We start from the raw sequence: 17,500 nt of genomic DNA on the forward strand, positions 1-17,500 counted from the left end.
CACACCCACACACACACATATCCAATATCCTCAGATTAACAAGCTTCACATTTTTTGTCAGACATCATTTAATATCATGAGACACTGCAAGCAAATACTGAAGACCCCCCCCCACACCCCCCTCCCCCCAGCCTTTACCTGTGTGGTGCTATAGAGCAGCATGCCAGAGTGAGCCTTTACCTGTGTGGTGCTATAGAGCAGCATGCCAGAGTGAGCCTTTACCTGTGTGGTGGTATAGAGCAGCTCCATGCCAGAGTGAGCCTTTACCTGTGTGGTGGTATAGAGCAGCTCCATGCCAGAGTGAGCCTTTACCTGTGTGGTGGTATAGAGCAGCTCCATGCCAGAGTGAGCCTTTACCTGTGTGGTGGTATAGAGCAGCTCCATGCCAGAGTGAGCCTTTACCTGTGTGGTGCTATAGAGCAGCATGCCAGAGTGAGCCTTTACCTGTGTGGTGGTATAGAGCAGCTCCATGCCAGAGTGAGCCTTTACCTGTGTGGTGCTATAGAGCAGCATGCCAGAGTGAGCCTTTACCTGTGTGGTGGTATAGAGCAGCTCCATGCCAGAGTTAGCCTTTACCTGTGTGGTGGTATAGAGCAGCTCCATGCCAGAGTGAGCCTTTACCTGTGTGGTGCTATAGAGCAGCATGCCAGAGTGAGCCTTTACCTGTGTGGTGCTATAGAGCAGCATGCCAGAGTGAGCCTTTACCTGTGTGGTACTATAGAGCAGCATGCCAGAGTGAGCCTTTACCTGTGTGGTGCTATAGAGCAGCATGCCAGAGTGAGCCTTTACCTGTGTGGTGCTATAGAGCAGCATGCCAGAGTGAGCCTTTACCTGTGTGGTGCTATAGAGCAGCATGCCAGAGTGAGCCTTTACCTGTGTGGTGGTATAGAGCAGCTCCATGCCAGAGTGAGCCTTTTCCTGTGTGGTGCTATAGAGCAGCATGCCAGAGTGAGCCTTTACCTGTGTGGTGGTATAGAGCAGCTCCATGCCAGAGTGAGCCTTTACCTGTGTGGTGGTATAGAGCAGCTCCATGCCAGAGTGAGCCTTTACCTGTGTGGTGGTATAGAGCAGCTCCATGCCAGAGTGAGCCTTTACCTGTGTGGTGGTATAGAGCAGCTCCATGCCAGAGTGAGCCTTTACCTGTGTGGTGCTATAGAGCAGCATGCCAGAGTGAGCCTTTACCTGTGTGGTTGTATAGAGCAGCTCCATGCCAGAGTGAGCCTTTACCTGTGTGGTGGTATAGAGCAGCTCCATGCCAGAGTGAGCCTTTACCTGTGTGGTGGTATAGAGCAGCTCCATGCCAGAGTGAGCCTTTACCTGTGTGGTGCTATAGAGCAGCATGCCAGAGTGAGCCTTTACCTGTGTGGTGGTATAGAGCAGCTCCATGCCAGAGTGGGCCACCAGAGCGTCTTTGCCGGCCCTGTAGAAGGTGGCCTGGTGGAGGCAGCGTAGCAGGGCACGGCGTACGGGCACTGCCCTCTGCTCCGAGTCTTTACTGTGCCAGTCCTTGTACAGGCTGAGCAGGGCACACACGTACCCCTTAGACACTGCCAGGCGCACGTTAGCCCCTGGGAAGGAGAGGGGGACGGGGGAGAAAGACAGGGAGGAAGGGAAATAGATAAGGAGGAAGATAAAGAGTGAAGGGCGTGAAATAGTATTATCAGCATTATCCCTAACTCTAACGTAAATGCATAGAATAACGTATTTATCTTTGGATACATTCTTCCTCTCCAATCACAGTGAAGAGAAACTCAAATCTAAGAACACTGCACTGTTATATCACAATGGGATGAAGAAACATAAGAGTTAAGCACTTGAGGTGCGTAGAGAGAGTGCTACAATTCAACATCCATTAAGGCTGTTTCTCCCCTTCTTCACCAGAACAGCTACGAGTACATCATCCAATTGTATTGTTTATTCTGTGTTTCGTGGTGTTTCCTGGTGTGTGTTTTGTGAGTAGTAGAGCAGCCCAGTGAAATATTAATGTGGGTTTGTTTGTCCTACCAGAGGAGACTGGCGGAGGTGTGTGTGTGTGTGTGTGTGTGTGTGTGTGTGTGTGTGTGTGTGTGTGTGTGTGTGTGTGTGTGTGTGCGTGCGTGTGTGTGTGTGTGTGTGTGTGTGTGTGTGTGAGTGTGTGTGTGTGTCTGAGAGTGTGCACATTTTGGATACAACTGAGAAAACCTAATGCGATTTGTTCTATGCATTTACGTTAGAGTTAGGGTTGCTATGGGATGCTGTACTGGTATGACATTGTGCCATGATATGTATTTTGCAATATTGTGAATAACATGATTAATCAACTTTCATGAAATATGCATTTTATTCTAAATGTCAGTTGAATGAGAAAGCTGTGGGATGGACATTTTCTTTTTTTCCTAAAAACCTTTTACTAAAAGAAGCGACAAAGAGGAAAGGAGGGGGACAGAGAGAGAGAGAGAGAGAGAGAGAGAGAGAGAGAGAGAGAGAGAGAGAGAGAGAGGAAAGCAGAGAGAGAGGGGAAAGCAGAGAGAGAGAGAGAGAGAGAGAGAGAGAGAGAGAGAGAGAGAGAGAGAGAGAGAGAGAGAGAGAGAGAGAGAGGAGGAAAGCAGAGAGAGAGAGGGGAAAGCGGAGAGAGAGAGGAGAAAGCGGAGAGAGAGAGGGGAAAGCGGAGAGAGAGAGGGGAAAGCAGAGAGACAGAGGGGGCAGCAGAGAGAGAGAGGGGAAAGCAGAGAGAGAGAGAGAGAGAGAGAGAGAGAGAGAGAGAGAGAGAGAGAGAGAGAGAGAGAGAGAGAGAGAGAGAGAGAGAGAGAGAGAGAGAGAGAGAGAGAGAAAGAGGCTTCTAGCTAGAAGTCTAATGTAATTTGCCAAGAGACTAGCTCAGTAGCTGCAGTGCATCAACAGGTGCAGAGCCTGTAAACCCAGAGGAAGAGCTGAGACACAGGGTCACACCGCCACCTGCAGGCTGAGCAGGGAACTCCACATGTCCGCTAATGAGAAACGGATCTCATTTCTGAGAAAGCTTCCTGGAAGATTTATAGTGGGGGCCTTCATGCATTTGTGCTGTTTGAATATAACAGAGATAATCTAATCACATTTTTATCAAGATCAGTTAATGGAATTCCAAAAACAGAAGAAAATACAGTCTGAGTTGATAGTCACAAGCAGCGATGTTGAAGAAATAATTTAACATTTACTACAATGTCAGTGGGCAGCACAATGGTTGTTATTACCAATAACGATTTTGAGGGCGAGGGGTTATCAAATCACCCGGTGACAGCTAATAAACACGCCATCTGTGCGGAATGAGACAACAACCACTACTTTAGTTTTAATAGGGCTCTCAAGTCTCACAGCCCTGAGACTCAAGCATTTCAACCAATTCTCACGCTCTCACGCAACACCTTGTGTTTCTCACGCTGAGAAGTAAAGGAGAACTTGTCCCGCTACATACAATTAATGGATGATGCGCGGGCATACAGAGGGAAGTATTCTGCCGAGATCAAATCTGTCTCGAGTTATACAGTGTTAAATGCCACCTACCAGCCAATCAGAAACATCGCCAGCACTAAAGGCGTATTGAACACAGGTAGCCCTTAGTCCAACTCTGTCAGAGTATCCATGTTCCAGCCATGTTCACTCGACAACAGAGAGCCCCAGTCAATACAACACGTGTGTTTTTGTTTTTCAATCCTCGCATGCTCATGTCATAATGACGGTTGGAGAAAATTGCAGGAAAATGATTCAATCACCCACACAAAAGCCCGGTCACAAGAAGAGCCCTCTGTCTGCCTGCTCTCCAGTGTGTCTCTAACATCCTCCAATGCAAACGCTCTCATTTCTTTAGTGGCTTTGAACAAGAGGCAGCAAGCACTATACACTGGCCTAATGTTCAAGTTCAGGGTTTGGTGTTGATAGTTCACCGACACATATTGACTCCAGAACCTCCATCTGTCAACATGTTACATATTTGATGATACATAACCTGCCCTCTCCCCTTGCCATTTTGAGGGGAACACAAACATTACTGTACCAAAAACCTTTACCAAATGTCCAGTCAGCACCCTTTTGCTTGGAAGGTCAGTTTGTATGGTTCAGGTTAGCTTGTATGGACGCCATCTCATCAAGTCAAGGGTCATGGAGACTAAGGTTTGAATCCTATCCTGCCAACGACCCCTCCACAACAAAAGCATCCCAAGATATTAACAAATGTTGAAGGTACTTACTTGAGCACAACATGGCCGCCAGCGCATCGATCGCTGCCCTGCACAACACAAGACAGAAGACGAGTAGTTACTTCACCATGAAGGAACTGAAGACAGACACAAGTGATTACACAGAGTTCTGTCTGGTTGCAGTTACAATCTCAACACGAAAAACCCAGTCAGCGTTTTGCAGTTGCCATGGCTGCAGGACCCTGTTTAGTTGTGGAGGAATCTATCATAGCTTTCACCTAGCATTGTTATAGCTAACAAACGTGATGAATCAAGCTTGTCGGCAAACTCACACACATTAATAGAGAGTGTGTGTGTGTGTGTGTGTGAGAGTTTGTGTGCAGTTGTTTGCGTAAATAATAAATGTATTTTAGCACACCCATTCCTCCTCGTTTGGTCTAGTGAATTAGGATGATTGATCATGTTGAGGTGAAACACAGTCAAGCATGAACAAAAACATATCTATGGAGGGGAGCTGCTCTCCTGGTCACACTGACACCCAATCAGAGGAGTGTTGGCCCAGTCAGGTGACCATTGACAGGAAGGTGTATCTGACAAGGTGACTTAAAAGAAAAGGTTTGTGTTTGTACTTGAACTGTGTGTGTGTGTGTGTCAGACACAGGAACTGCATTAACCTTTTAATAGCTTTCTTAGGTTGCTTCCTAACGACCATGGTCAGGCCAGGTCTAGAACTTCCTGTACCGTTAGAAACATGCCTTTTCAAAACCAGAACAGGTTGTTAACGTTAAATTATTGCTCTCTTATTATCCCTACACTCAGATTGAGCGGTTTCAAAAAAATGTCATCGACCGAACAGGTCGTCCTCACAGAGATCTCTCCCATTTGCAAATTTTCGTATTTTGGATCTGAAACATTCGAGCAGCCTGAATTTAGTTATATTTGAATTTCTGAAGCTTGGAAAAAATGTTGGGATCTGAATTTTACTGTTCAGATTTGAGCAACCTGAATTTCCGAACTTTGAATTTTCAGATTGGAAATGTTTTATATTGAAATCAATTCATATTTCAATTTAAGAAGTAAATTCAAAACCAACAAATTCGGTGGTGTTTAAATTTAAATATTAAGTATTCAATGCCTTTTAAAATGTAAAACATTATGTCACTGATTTGCTTCCATAGTAGAGGGAGTAGAGGGGCAGGAGGGCCGTTATATACATTTACATTTAGCAGACACTCTTATCCAGAGTGAATTACAGTAAGTACAGGGAGGCAAGTAGGGTGAAGTGCCTTGCCCAAGGACATAACTTCATATTTCATGGCCGGGAATTAAACCGGAAACCTTCTGATTAATAGCCCAATTCCCTAACCACTCAGCCATCTGACCCTCCTGAGTAGGGGATGATGGAGCACCAGTTATGTGTACAGAGCCACAGTCTAGTTTCCTCAGGAAGGGGGTAGACCTTCTTTAGAGCCTGACTCAGCTAAACCCAGACTGCATCTTAATTGAACTACTAGTGCATAGAGTCGTTAGCCTGGTCGTGAAGGCTAGTCTCAAGGCTATTTGTTTTGCATCGCTGTGCAGCAGAGCAGGTTAGCCAGTCTGCGGAGCGCTGACAGGCTGATGGGGTTTACAGCTGAATCCAATAGACAGGGGCAGTGAACGACTGCTGGTGTCAGGGAGAAAATGAGACGATATAAAGTTATAATAAGACACATTTGCAGCTCCAAAGGGTTTGACTGGCACGTGTAGCTGCCAGTCACTCTGGCATGAGTCTCTGGTCCACACAGCCAACAGAAGCTCTCACTGCCCGGAGGAGGGTTTCCATGCAACCCCATGTACTTTAATCTAGCATAGCGGCTTATGGAGAACAAATTAACAACGCCCTGCGTCAGAGGTCGGGGGTTGGGTTCACACACACACGGCCGATCTGGTTCCCCGCAGTGAGAGGCGATCTGTGCGGGCGATGCCAAGACATTCCCGGCATGCGGGAATGTCTGCGGTGGATATATACCAAGCAACCCACTGCATTCCCCCGTCCCTGACAGGCTGACAGACGAACGATACGCGATACTCACTTGACAGTGCGTATGTGCCGGGGGGTGTGAGTTGAAATCAGCTGGAATATCACGTCCAATCCCCGGTTCTGACCTAGTAGCGTCGCCGTGGAAACTGGAAGTAAACCAAAGAGGGTGGAGGTCGGCGTTAAGTGTTGAAGCTGCTGTTCCTGCCAAAGACTTTGTGGACAGATCTGTGTTGTTGTGTGTTTTTGAGGTGATCAGGGGTCACCATGGGATAGTGTTCCATGCACATAGTGAACGATGTGTTGCATAGATAACAGGTATAATATCATAGAATCTATATTTGTTATCTTCTCTGTAGTCTATCTGTAGTACAAGACAGTTTCCTGAGTCATCAAGTAATAGCTTATTGATGAGGTCTCCTTTTAAGCTCCTCCCAAGCCCAGATCTAGGCCCCTCCTCCCTGCCAAGCCCCTCCCAGTCCCCAATACCGGTTTGTCTTCCTTACTAAGCTCCTCCCAAGCCCAGATCTAGGCCCCTCCTCCCTGCCAAGCCCCTCCCAGTCCCCAATACCGGTTTGTCTTCCTTACTAAGCTCCTCCCAGGCCCAGATCTAGGCCCCTCCTCCCTGCCAAGCCCCTCCCAGTCCCCAATACCAGTTTGTCTTCCTTACTAAGCTCCTCCCAGGTCAAAAATGATCTGTAAGCATTTCCAGAATACAGTCATTCCCCTGGGACCCCCTAACCCAGGCATGGAGCGGATAGGATGCAGGGCTATTTACAGTAAAACACATTGAGTCTTCATTGCATCATAAAAGTGATCAGGTGTGACCCTGTCAGGGCCCATGTCACCAGAGGCTCAGTGCTCATGGAGCAGGCTGATGGTAAATCTATCTAACCATAACTTATACAGTATCATTACAGGAAACACACTGTCTTCAGTTATGTTGGATGTGTGTATGCGTGCGTGACAGTGTGTGTGTGTGTGTGTGTATGCGTGCGTGTGAGTGTCTGTGTGTGTGTGTGTGTGTGTGTGTGTGTGTGTGTGTGTGTGTAGCAGGCCTACCGGAGGAGCAGAACACCTGCAGCACCCAGACACAGGCTGCCGCTCTCCTGGCGTGAGCCTCGTTCTGTCTCAGCAGACTCAGGGTCAGCAGCACCGCCTCTGCCTCCTCTGCCTTCATCCCTATCCTGCGGTCTAACACACACACGCGTATAAACACACACACACACACACACACACAGAGACACAACACACACAATATAACAAGATCCAGATTTACAAGTGACAGCAGACTGAAGTGCAGGAGGGAGCACCTGTTGTAGACAGCTGAGAGGTCTCATGGAACCACCCATGACTTGTTCTGCTCTGTCTTTGTTTGGTCTAAAAGTAACTCTCCGCACAGTCACCCAATACCCTCAGCCCTCCATGTCACCATGACAGCGTCCACACCTTGCACGACTGTGCGGTTAAAGCTGACGAACAACGACAACCACAAGACTCTTTCCTGAACGTTCCACAAGACTCATCCCTGAACGTTCCACAAGACTCATCCCTGAACTTTCCACAAGACTCATCCCTGAACGTTCCACAAGCTCGACAGCGGAACGTTCCCTTGAAGAATCCACAAAGACGATGTTTTAAGTTCTTCTTCATTAAAAGTTACAAAACAGCTCAGAAGTGTTACTCGCAGCACTGCTCAATCAGGGCTGCGAGTAACACTACACTAACACAGTAATGCTCACAGCATAAAAACTGTGTATGCAAACATTCAGATTCCTATCATGCCTCAGTCATCTACTAATACAGGAAGTGAAATCCTGGGAAGGACGCCAGGTATCTGTCTGACAGATTCGTCACCCCCTGAAAAGCCCCACCTCAGTGATTTGCCCCCAAAAGTAAAAGATTCTTCCTGTTCATACGCATAGTGACGTATTCGCAAAACGTATTGAATCTTTTGTATTGTACTCATGCAATGTACTAGGGATTAGGAACCTCCTCTAGTGATGGAGATAGATGGAGATGATGCAGACAGGTTGGTGATATGACCTCTGACCCTTACTGTCTGGTAGATCAGACAGGTTGGGGATATGACCTCTGACCCTTACTGTCTGGTAGATCATAACAGACAACAGACTGCTGTAAAGGAATGAGTCCTCTGTGTCTCCATGGTGGTGTGTTTCCATGGTGTCTCCACCATGTCTCCATGGTGATGTGTCTCCATAGAGTCTCCATGGTGGTGCGTCTCCATGGTGATGTGTCTCCATGGTGATGTGTCTCCATGGTGGTGTGTCTCCATGGTGATGTGTCTCCATGGTGATGTGTACTTGTTAAGGTACACACTCACATCTGGTGGTACTGTTCGACAGACTTCTGTTTCAGCCTGACCGTCCAAATCCAACTCACCCTAATCTGATCTCACAGCACTGCATGCAAGCGCAGCTCATCTTCGATCCCACGTTTAGTGCATGCAAGGCAGGCTAACTCCACCCGCCTGTGCTGACCTCTGTGTCCGACCTTGCTGAGCAGGTGCAGGATGGGCAGCAGCAGTGTGTAGTTGGGGGAGTGGGTCCTGGCTGTGTTCACCAGCGCCCTCAGCAGAGACTCACTGCCTCCCTTGGAGATCATGTAGAGAATACGGCGGTCTGTGCCTGCCAGGCGCACACACGCACATACACGCACAGGCACACACACAAACAACACACAACCACATCACACACATTAGTAGTTGTTAAACCTTGAAAAGTATAGATACACATTTGAAGTGTAACTGTGGATTAAAGGTTTCTGGTCAAAAGTTGTTGGTGGGGGATTTTTATGACTAGGATTGATGAATAAAAAAAAAACACAGATAAAAAGTGGGGGTTAAGTTAATTAACAGTGTTGCGAAACTCACCTGCAGAGAGCAGCTCGTCCAGAACATTGAGGATGTTGAGAGTGCTCTCTATGTCACCGGCATTCTATAAAGAGAAGAAAGAGAGAGAGAAGAAGAAGGAGAGGAAGGGTGAGAGGGAGACCAGAGATCAGCAGAGCCAACTGTTTATCACACACTCTCTTTCACACACAAAAACACAAGCACACTCTCTCTCTCTCTCTCTCTCTCTCTCTCTCTCTCTCTCTCTCTCTCTCTCTCCCTCTCTGTCACACACACAGTTTCCATTGACACTCAGCTCTGCCCTACAGACTCTGATGTCACATTCTGCAGAAGAATGAGGTGTCAAGATCGCAGGGGGCACCACAACTCAGAATGTGTGTGTGTGTGTGCGTGCTTGTTTTCATCTGTGTGTGTGTGTGTGTGTGTGTGAGAGAACAGAATGCCCCGCAACTCCATACCATGTTCTATGACCTCCAACCCCCCTTCACACACACACACCCTAAACATACACACACACCACCAAACACACACACACACCCTAAACATACACACACACCACCAAACACACACACACACCCTAAACATACACACAACCTAAACATACACACACACCACCAAACACAGACACACACCCTAAACATACACACACACCACCAAACACACACACACACCCTAAACATACACACAACCTAAACATACACACACACCACCAAACACAGACACACACCCTAAACATACACACACACCACCAAACACACACACACACCCTAAACATACACACAACCTAAACATACACACACACCACCAAACACACACACACACCCTCTCACACACACACACCCTAAACATACACACACACCACCAAACACACACACACACCCTAAACATACACACACACCACCAAACACACACACACACCCTAAACATACACACAACCTAAACATACACACACACCACCAAACACAGACACACACCCTAAACATACACACACACCACCAAACACACACACACACCCTAAACATACACACAACCTAAACATACACACACACCACCAAACACAGACACACACCCTAAACATACACACACACCACCAAACACACACACACACCCTAAACATACACACAACCTAAACATACACACACACCACCAAACACACACACACACCCTCTCACACACACACAACCTAAACATACACACATACAAAAACAACAACCCTCCACACCAACACCTCAGCCCTCACCCCGCCTTCACCCCCATGCCCGGGGGCGGGGGGACGGGGGCGGGGATGGGGGGACGGGGTTGGGGGCGGGGGGACGGGGGCGGGGGCGGGGATGGGGGGACGGGGGCGGGGATGGGGGGACGGGGTTGGGGGCGGGGGGACGGGGGCGGGGGCGGGGGGACGGGGGCGGGGATGGGGGGACGTGGTTGGGGGCGGGGGGACGGGGTTGGGTGCGGGGGCGGGGATGGGGGGACGGGGGCGGGGATGGGGGGACGGGGTTGGGGGCGGGGGGACGGGGGCGGGGATGGGGGGACGGGGGCGGGGATGGGGGGACGGGGGCGGGGATGGGGGGACGGGGTTGGGGGCGGGGGGACGGGGGCGGGGGCGGGGATGGGGGGACGGGGGCGGGGATGGGGGGACGGGGTTGGGGGCGGGGGGACGGGGGCGGGGGCGGGGATGGGGGGACGGGGGCGGGGATGGGGGGACGGGGTTGGGGGCGGGGGGACGGGGGCGGGGGCGGGGATGGGGGGACGGGGGCGGGGATGGGGGGACGGGGTTGGGGGCGGGGGGACGGGGTTGGGTGCGGGGGCGGGGATGGGGGGACGGGGGCGGGGATGGGGGGACGGGGTTGGGGGCGGGGGGACGGGGGCGGGGATGGGGGGACGGGGGCGGGGATGGGGGGACGGGGGCGGGGATGGGGGGACGGGGTTGGGGGCGGGGGGACGGGGGCGGGGATGGGGGGATGGCGGGACGGGGGCGGGGGGACGAGGATGGGGGCAGGGGTGGGGGGGGTGGGGGTGGGGGGCATTAATGTACGCCAAGTCGAATACATGATGTACACTAATACTTAGCAGATGTCTTAACAACTATTTTATAAACACTTACTAATGATGCAACTTGTGATTAGTAATGCAAGTTATAAAGCATTTACTAACTGTTAGTTAAGGCTTTTGTGTTATTTATTAAGGTATTCTTGTCCATTCTCAAACCTCACATTCACAAAGGTATCTAACAACAATTTTATAAACACTTACTAATGATGCAACTTGTGATTAGTAATGCAAGTTATAAAGCATTTACTAACTGTTAGTTAAGGCTTTTGCGTGACCTAATCTAAAGTGTGAACTATCTCTGCCTTATTAAACATTTATAAGTTATTTATTAAGGTATTCTTGTCCATTCTCGAACCTCACATTCACAAAGGCTGAACATACGTTTCTCAAAAGGAAACAGACACAACACAATGTGATACACAAAATTACTATTTTATTGAAGTAATGACAGGCATGTGTCTTACTAACTACTTAGCTCTACTAGCCGAGAGTGACAGCGGTCGATACGTTAAAACCTCAGTTTGATATTTCCCGGCATGTCTGAACGGTCGAGGTTAGTAAGTTGTTTATTATATGGCATTTTTAGCTCTTTTCATTTAAAACATGTCGTTTTGTCCAGCTCTACTCAAGTCTTCTCACGGTGTGTTTCAGGTGTTAGCACCTAGCAACCAATCTGAAATCTGAGCAACCAAACCTAGCAATCTGCCTAGCGCTTGTCGTTTATCTCTCTGTGTTCACACTTTTCTGCTCTTTTAGAAAGTTGAGAATTTCCTCGTCGCTGTTGATGTCTTCATTGTCATCTGGATAGTAAAACTCCTCGATCTCGCTCATTTTGAAGATGACATCAGCGGAGGGCAATAAGAATACGTATCAGACCGCAGATGAGGTCAATACGCGCATAGATATATATAAAGACTTAATACGTGGCTGGCATGACTACCCATTAGCCAATCAGAACGCTCGTACTGTTGTTGCAATTGAACCAATATGCTGTTCTTATTGGTTCAGAAGATGTTCTCAAAAGAGTTGTTGATATGTTGCCTTGGAGATGTAGTGACGTCACCAGTACAAGTGCAGCTGATTGCTCTGACAAGATGGCGTCTGCTCCAGATTCGCTGTGTTTGATTTGGGATCTTCCCACGTATTGTTGTAGTATATAAGAAACCAAATGTTTACTCTTCGACAGGTCAGCAAACGCTTTGTCGCCTCAATTTGTTAAAACGATTTGTTTGTAAACCTCGACCTACGTTCTCGGTTAACAAACGTTTTAACAAATCTCTGCTGTCAAAGGCGTTTGCAGACCTGTCGAGGAGTAGCTAAACATTTGCAGTTTATTACAGCCATTTTTGGAAAATAAAATACAGCTTCGGGTAACCAACTTTTATACCAATTCTACTGTATTGCTTCTTAATGGAAATAAAATACTATTTTATTACCCAGGTAAATAAATTAACAGCTATTTCTTCTAAAAAACAAAAACACAACATCTATAGGCCTATAGTCTTTCTATAAATGCTTAATAAGGCATAAATACTTCACACTTTAGATTAGGTCACACAAAAGCCTTAACTAACAGTTAGTAAATGCTTTATAACTGCATTACTAATCAGAAGTTGTATCATTAGTAAGTCTTTATAAAATAGTTGTTAAGATATCTGCAAAGCATAGTGTACATCCTGTATTCGACTTGGCATACATTAATTAAAGACATAAGTAAATATGTTGTTAGTTATTTACTCATGCTTTATAAAGGTAATGTAAATGGTTTGTTCACCATTTGCTAATGCTTTCTATACCAGCTCATGTACCATTAACACCTTTTAAACTACTGGTTTGCAACTATATTAACAAGCTGTGTATAAAGTATGATAATGCAGTTATCAAACACCTTATGAATTGTATTATGAATAAAATGCATAATTTTAATTTTAATTTAATTTTATTAATGATCAACATAGTGTTTAATAATAGGGAGTCAGGTGGCTGAGCGGTGAGGGAATCGGGCTGGTAATCCGAAGGTTGCCAGTTCGACGTTGTGTCCTTGGGCAAGGCACTTCACCCTACTTGCCTCGGGGGGAATGTCCCTGTACTTACTGTAAGTCGCTCTGGATAAGAGCGTCTGCTAAATGACTAAATGTAAATGTAATGTAATAAGCTTATTAACTATTTAATAATGTATTGTTAATGTTTCAAAATGTTTTATAAAGGATTAACTAACTATTAATTAACACTTTGTAAATGCCAAAAAGCGTTGACTTATTATAAAGTGTTACCCATTTATCTTTCTCTCTATCCTGGGGGGAAGGGGGGGCGGGGAGGTGTCCACAACACCACCCCCCCCACCCTCGTTGTCAGACACCACTTTACAGCAACAAGAGTGAAAATGGATACACTTTCATACATACCAACACACACACACACACACGCAGGCACACGCACACTCTCTCTCTCTCTCTCTCTCTCTCTCTCTCTTCTCTCTCATCTCTCTCTCTCTCTCTCTCTCTCTCTCTCTCTCTCTCCTCTCTCATCTCTCTCTCTCTCTCTCCTCTCTGTCTCTCTCTCTCTGTCACTCTCTCTCTTTGTCTCTGTCTCTCTCTCTGTCTCTCTCCCATTCAGCAGTAGAGTGTGTTCCTACCTGTAGAGTAGACAGCAGGGACCTCTAGTCCACTGGAGCAGGGACCTGCCATCACCGGACCAACTGGTTCTGAAGACACACACACACACAGAAGAACACACACACGGAGGCAAACACACGAACATGAGTGACGTGGCCCAATTAGCTGTCACGAACAAAAGAAAACACAGCTCCTCACGACACACAAGTGCACATTACACATTACACACACACACACACACACACACAGACACACACACACCTACTCCAACTTCCCGTAGCGGAGCGACGCAGCAGGATTTCCAAGCAGGTCTCCCTCTGAGGCAGAGCAGTGTCAGGGCTGAGCCAGGGGACTAGACCGGCTGCACACTGAAACCCTAACCTCCCTTCCTTCTCCATCCCTCCCATACTCATCCCTCCCCTCCCATACCTTCCCTCCTCCCTCCATCCCTCCCCTCCCTTCTCCTCCCTCCCTCCCCTCCCTTCTTCAATCCCTCACCCTCCCTTCTTCATCATCCCTCCCCTCCCATACTCATCCCTCCCCTCCCTTCTCCATCCCTCCTACTCCCTCCCCTCTCCTCCCCCCTCCCCCCTGGCTGTGTGTGGCAGATGAGCCCCCTATATAAAGAGCCTGGACTGAAGGGATTAACACAAACAGTCATCCCACAGTCTATCTGGGGAAACTCGCGGCAAGGGAGTGAGTGGGTGTGTGTGCGCATGTGTGTGTGTGCGTGTGTGAGTGCGCATGTGTGAGTGTATGTGCTGGGGTTGGGTTAGGTGTGTGTGTGTTTGTGTGTGTGTCTGTGTGAAGTTTGTCTATGTGATTTGTGATGTGTGTGAAAACACTATAGAGACACCATGGAAACACAGCACCATGGAAAAGACATGGAGATACCATTGAACTACAACACAAAAGCAACGCCATGGAATCGCGATCGAGACAACATGTACATGGAGACCAAACTTGGCAACACATGTACCAACTGACATGCATGTTGGAGAGTGAAACGGTCTGACAGACCCCTTCATCTCCCAGCTGTCTCCTATTAACCAACAAACTGCTTCCTATTCATAGCTACGCGGTCTGGAAGGCCGTCAGCAATTGGCTATATGAAAGCACACACACACATAAAAGAAGTGGCACAAAACTGGATATTCCAATGTGATTGGATGAGCTTGGTGGTTAGAGATCAAGAGGTTGCCGGTTCAACTCCCCCTCCCCTTTAAATAGCACTTTGGATAAAAGCTAAATGAATACATTCGCTAAGAGGGTCTGGAGGGTCGGGTCTCACACAGAAATAGACTGGTCTTTTTTTTCCATCTCTGCATCTTTCGATCCATGGAGTGCTGATAAACCTTTGCGGCCGAGTACGGCTCTCTCTGGGGCGGGCAAGTGCCAACATGCCGCCCAGCAGCTACAGTTACCACGGCATCAGCAGGGCACAGGAAAGGTGAAGAGTCCTGTCTTCTGAAAGATGATCTGCCCTGCTATGCTCACACTGGGGGGTATCACACATCTCTGTGGGCCAGACTATTGGTCTAGAGGTGAGGGTGGGGAAGGGCCAGGAGAGACTGCAGAACAGTTGGGGGTCTGGCTCCAACTGAACGCGTCTCAGACACATACACAGAGGCAGAGGCAGGGGGTAACAGAGAGGCAGAGAGAGGCAGAGATGCAGAGGGAGAGATAGGGAGACAGACAGAGAGAGAGACACAGAGAGAGAGAGAGAGAGAGAGAGAGAGAGAGAGAGAGAGAGAGAGAGAGAGAGAGAGAGAGAGAGAGAGAGAGAGAGAGAGAGAGAGAGGAAAGAGAGAGAGAGAGAGAGGAGAGAGAGAGAGAGAGGTAGAGGGGCAAAGTGACAGACAGACAGTATTGTAAAGTGAGTGCAGTGTCACAGTGGGGTAGTCACCATGTATTTGAGGTGGGGGTGGGTGAGCGAGGTCTATTTATACAGGCAGGATTAGAGAGGGACGGACAGGAAGAGGCCGTCCATCTGGCGTGCTGACAGCTTGTCAGAAGCCTCTGGACCTCCACAGTGAGGGCAGCATAACCAGGAGGTCTGTCTGGACCTCCACTGTGAGGGCAGCATCACCAGGCGGTCTGTCTGGACCTCCACTGTGAGGGCAGCATCACCAGGCGGTCTGTCTGGACCTCCACTGTGAGGGGCAGCATAACCAGAGGTCTGTCTGGACCTCCACTGTGAGGGCAGCATCACCAGGAGGTCTGTCTGGACCTCCACCGTGAGGGCAGCATAACCAGGAGGTCTGTCTGGACCTCCACTGTGAGGGCAGCATCACCAGGCGGCGTCTGTCTGGACCTCCACTGTGAGGGCAGCATAACCAGGCGGTCTGTCTGGACCTCCACTGTGAGGGCAGCATAACCAGGAGGTCTGTCTGGACCTCCACCGTGAGGGCAGCATAACCAGGAGGTCTGGAGGGGCCGAGGGCCTCTGGCTGGACCTCCACTGTGGGGGCAGCATCACCAGGAGGTCTGTCTGGACCTCCACTGTGAGGGCAGCATCACCAGGAGGTCTGGAGGGGCCGAGGGCCTCTGGCTGGACCTCCACTGTGGGGGCAGCATAACCAGGAGGTCTGTCTGGACCTCCACTGTGAGGGCAGCATCACCAGGAGGTCTGGAGGGGCTGAGGCCCTCTGGCTGGACCTCCACCGTGAGGGCAGCATCACCAGGAGGTCTGGAGGGCAGAGGGCCTCTGGCTGGACCTCCACCGTGAGGGCAGCATAACCAGGAGGTCTGGAGGGGCCGAGGGCCTCTGGCTGGACCTCCACCGTAATGGCAGCATAACAGGAAGTCTGTCTGGACCTCCACCGTGAGGGCAGCATCACCAGGAGGTCTGGCCGAGGGTCTAAGCTCATATGGGTTCCACTTCAACTGTGACAACAGCCCCACCACCTACGCACAACCATACACACCAACCACCCACGCACAACCATACACACCACCACCTACGCACAACCATACACACCACTACCTACGCACAACCATACACACCCAGTCCTCTGCAGTCCTAGAGCTCTCTGTGACTCATCACTCTTTCTTCTTGAATGTTCTGGACCTTTGGCAGGGGTGGGCAGCAGAGGTGGTTCGGTAACAAGGTAACAGGTAACCTGAACTGAAGGCTAAATGTTGGGACTCAGTGAAGATGCAGCTTAGGATTGGAGAACTTTCCCTCTCGCCCAGGATGGATACGAGACCCGAGCACGACCCCAGCACAACCCCAGCACGACCCTGCACGACCCCAGCACCAACCTCAGCACGACCCCAGCACTTACCTCAGCACGACCCCGGAACGACCCCAGCACGACCCCCAGCACGACCCAGCACCTACCTCAGCACGACCCCAGAACGACCACAGCACGACCCCAGCACGACCCCAGCACGTACCTCAGCACGACCCCAGAACGACCCCCAGCACGACCACACCACCTACCTCAGCACGACCCCAGCACGACCCCAGCACGACCCCAGCACGACCCCAGAACGACCCCAGCACGAACCCAGCACTTACCCCAGCACGACCCCAGAACGACCCCAGCACCTACCTCAGCACGTCCAACGTGATTTATGAAGACAGACACAGAAAGACATCTCGGATATTCTGTCAGGTTCGAAGACTCTGTGTAATTGGCTGTCTCACCCAAAGGTTCACGTCTCCCTCTCCCATCCCTCTTTCTCCACCAGCATTCCCTCTCTCTCTCTCTCTCTCTCTCTCTCTCTCTCTCTCTCTCTTATTCTCTCTATCCCTCTCTCCCTCTCCATTCACCCCTCCTCTCTC

The 17,500-nt window shown here is 49.3% G+C and overlaps 2 protein-coding genes across 2 annotated transcripts in view; one reads left to right on the forward strand and one right to left on the reverse strand.

Annotated features, from left to right (window-relative positions):
* The window catches only part of det1 (DET1 partner of COP1 E3 ubiquitin ligase), a 283,926-nt gene that overhangs the window by 120,484 nt on the left and 145,942 nt on the right, over positions 1-17,500 (forward strand). The window lies entirely within an intron of this gene.
* Positions 1-17,500, reverse strand: part of LOC134020684 (cytosolic carboxypeptidase 4) — a 59,816-nt gene that overhangs the window by 36,524 nt on the left and 5,792 nt on the right. Inside the window, 8 exon segments of the mRNA XM_062460848.1 lie at positions 1,360-1,568; positions 4,203-4,240; positions 6,227-6,320; positions 7,234-7,365; positions 8,673-8,819; positions 9,065-9,128; positions 13,731-13,748; positions 13,750-13,799. Of these exon segments, the coding sequence (XP_062316832.1) occupies positions 1,360-1,568; positions 4,203-4,240; positions 6,227-6,320; positions 7,234-7,365; positions 8,673-8,819; positions 9,065-9,128; positions 13,731-13,748; positions 13,750-13,799 (752 nt within the window).

Source organism: Osmerus eperlanus, chromosome 5 (assembly GCF_963692335.1).
Source record: "Osmerus eperlanus chromosome 5, fOsmEpe2.1, whole genome shotgun sequence".
NCBI classification, from domain to species: domain Eukaryota; kingdom Metazoa; phylum Chordata; class Actinopteri; order Osmeriformes; family Osmeridae; genus Osmerus; species Osmerus eperlanus.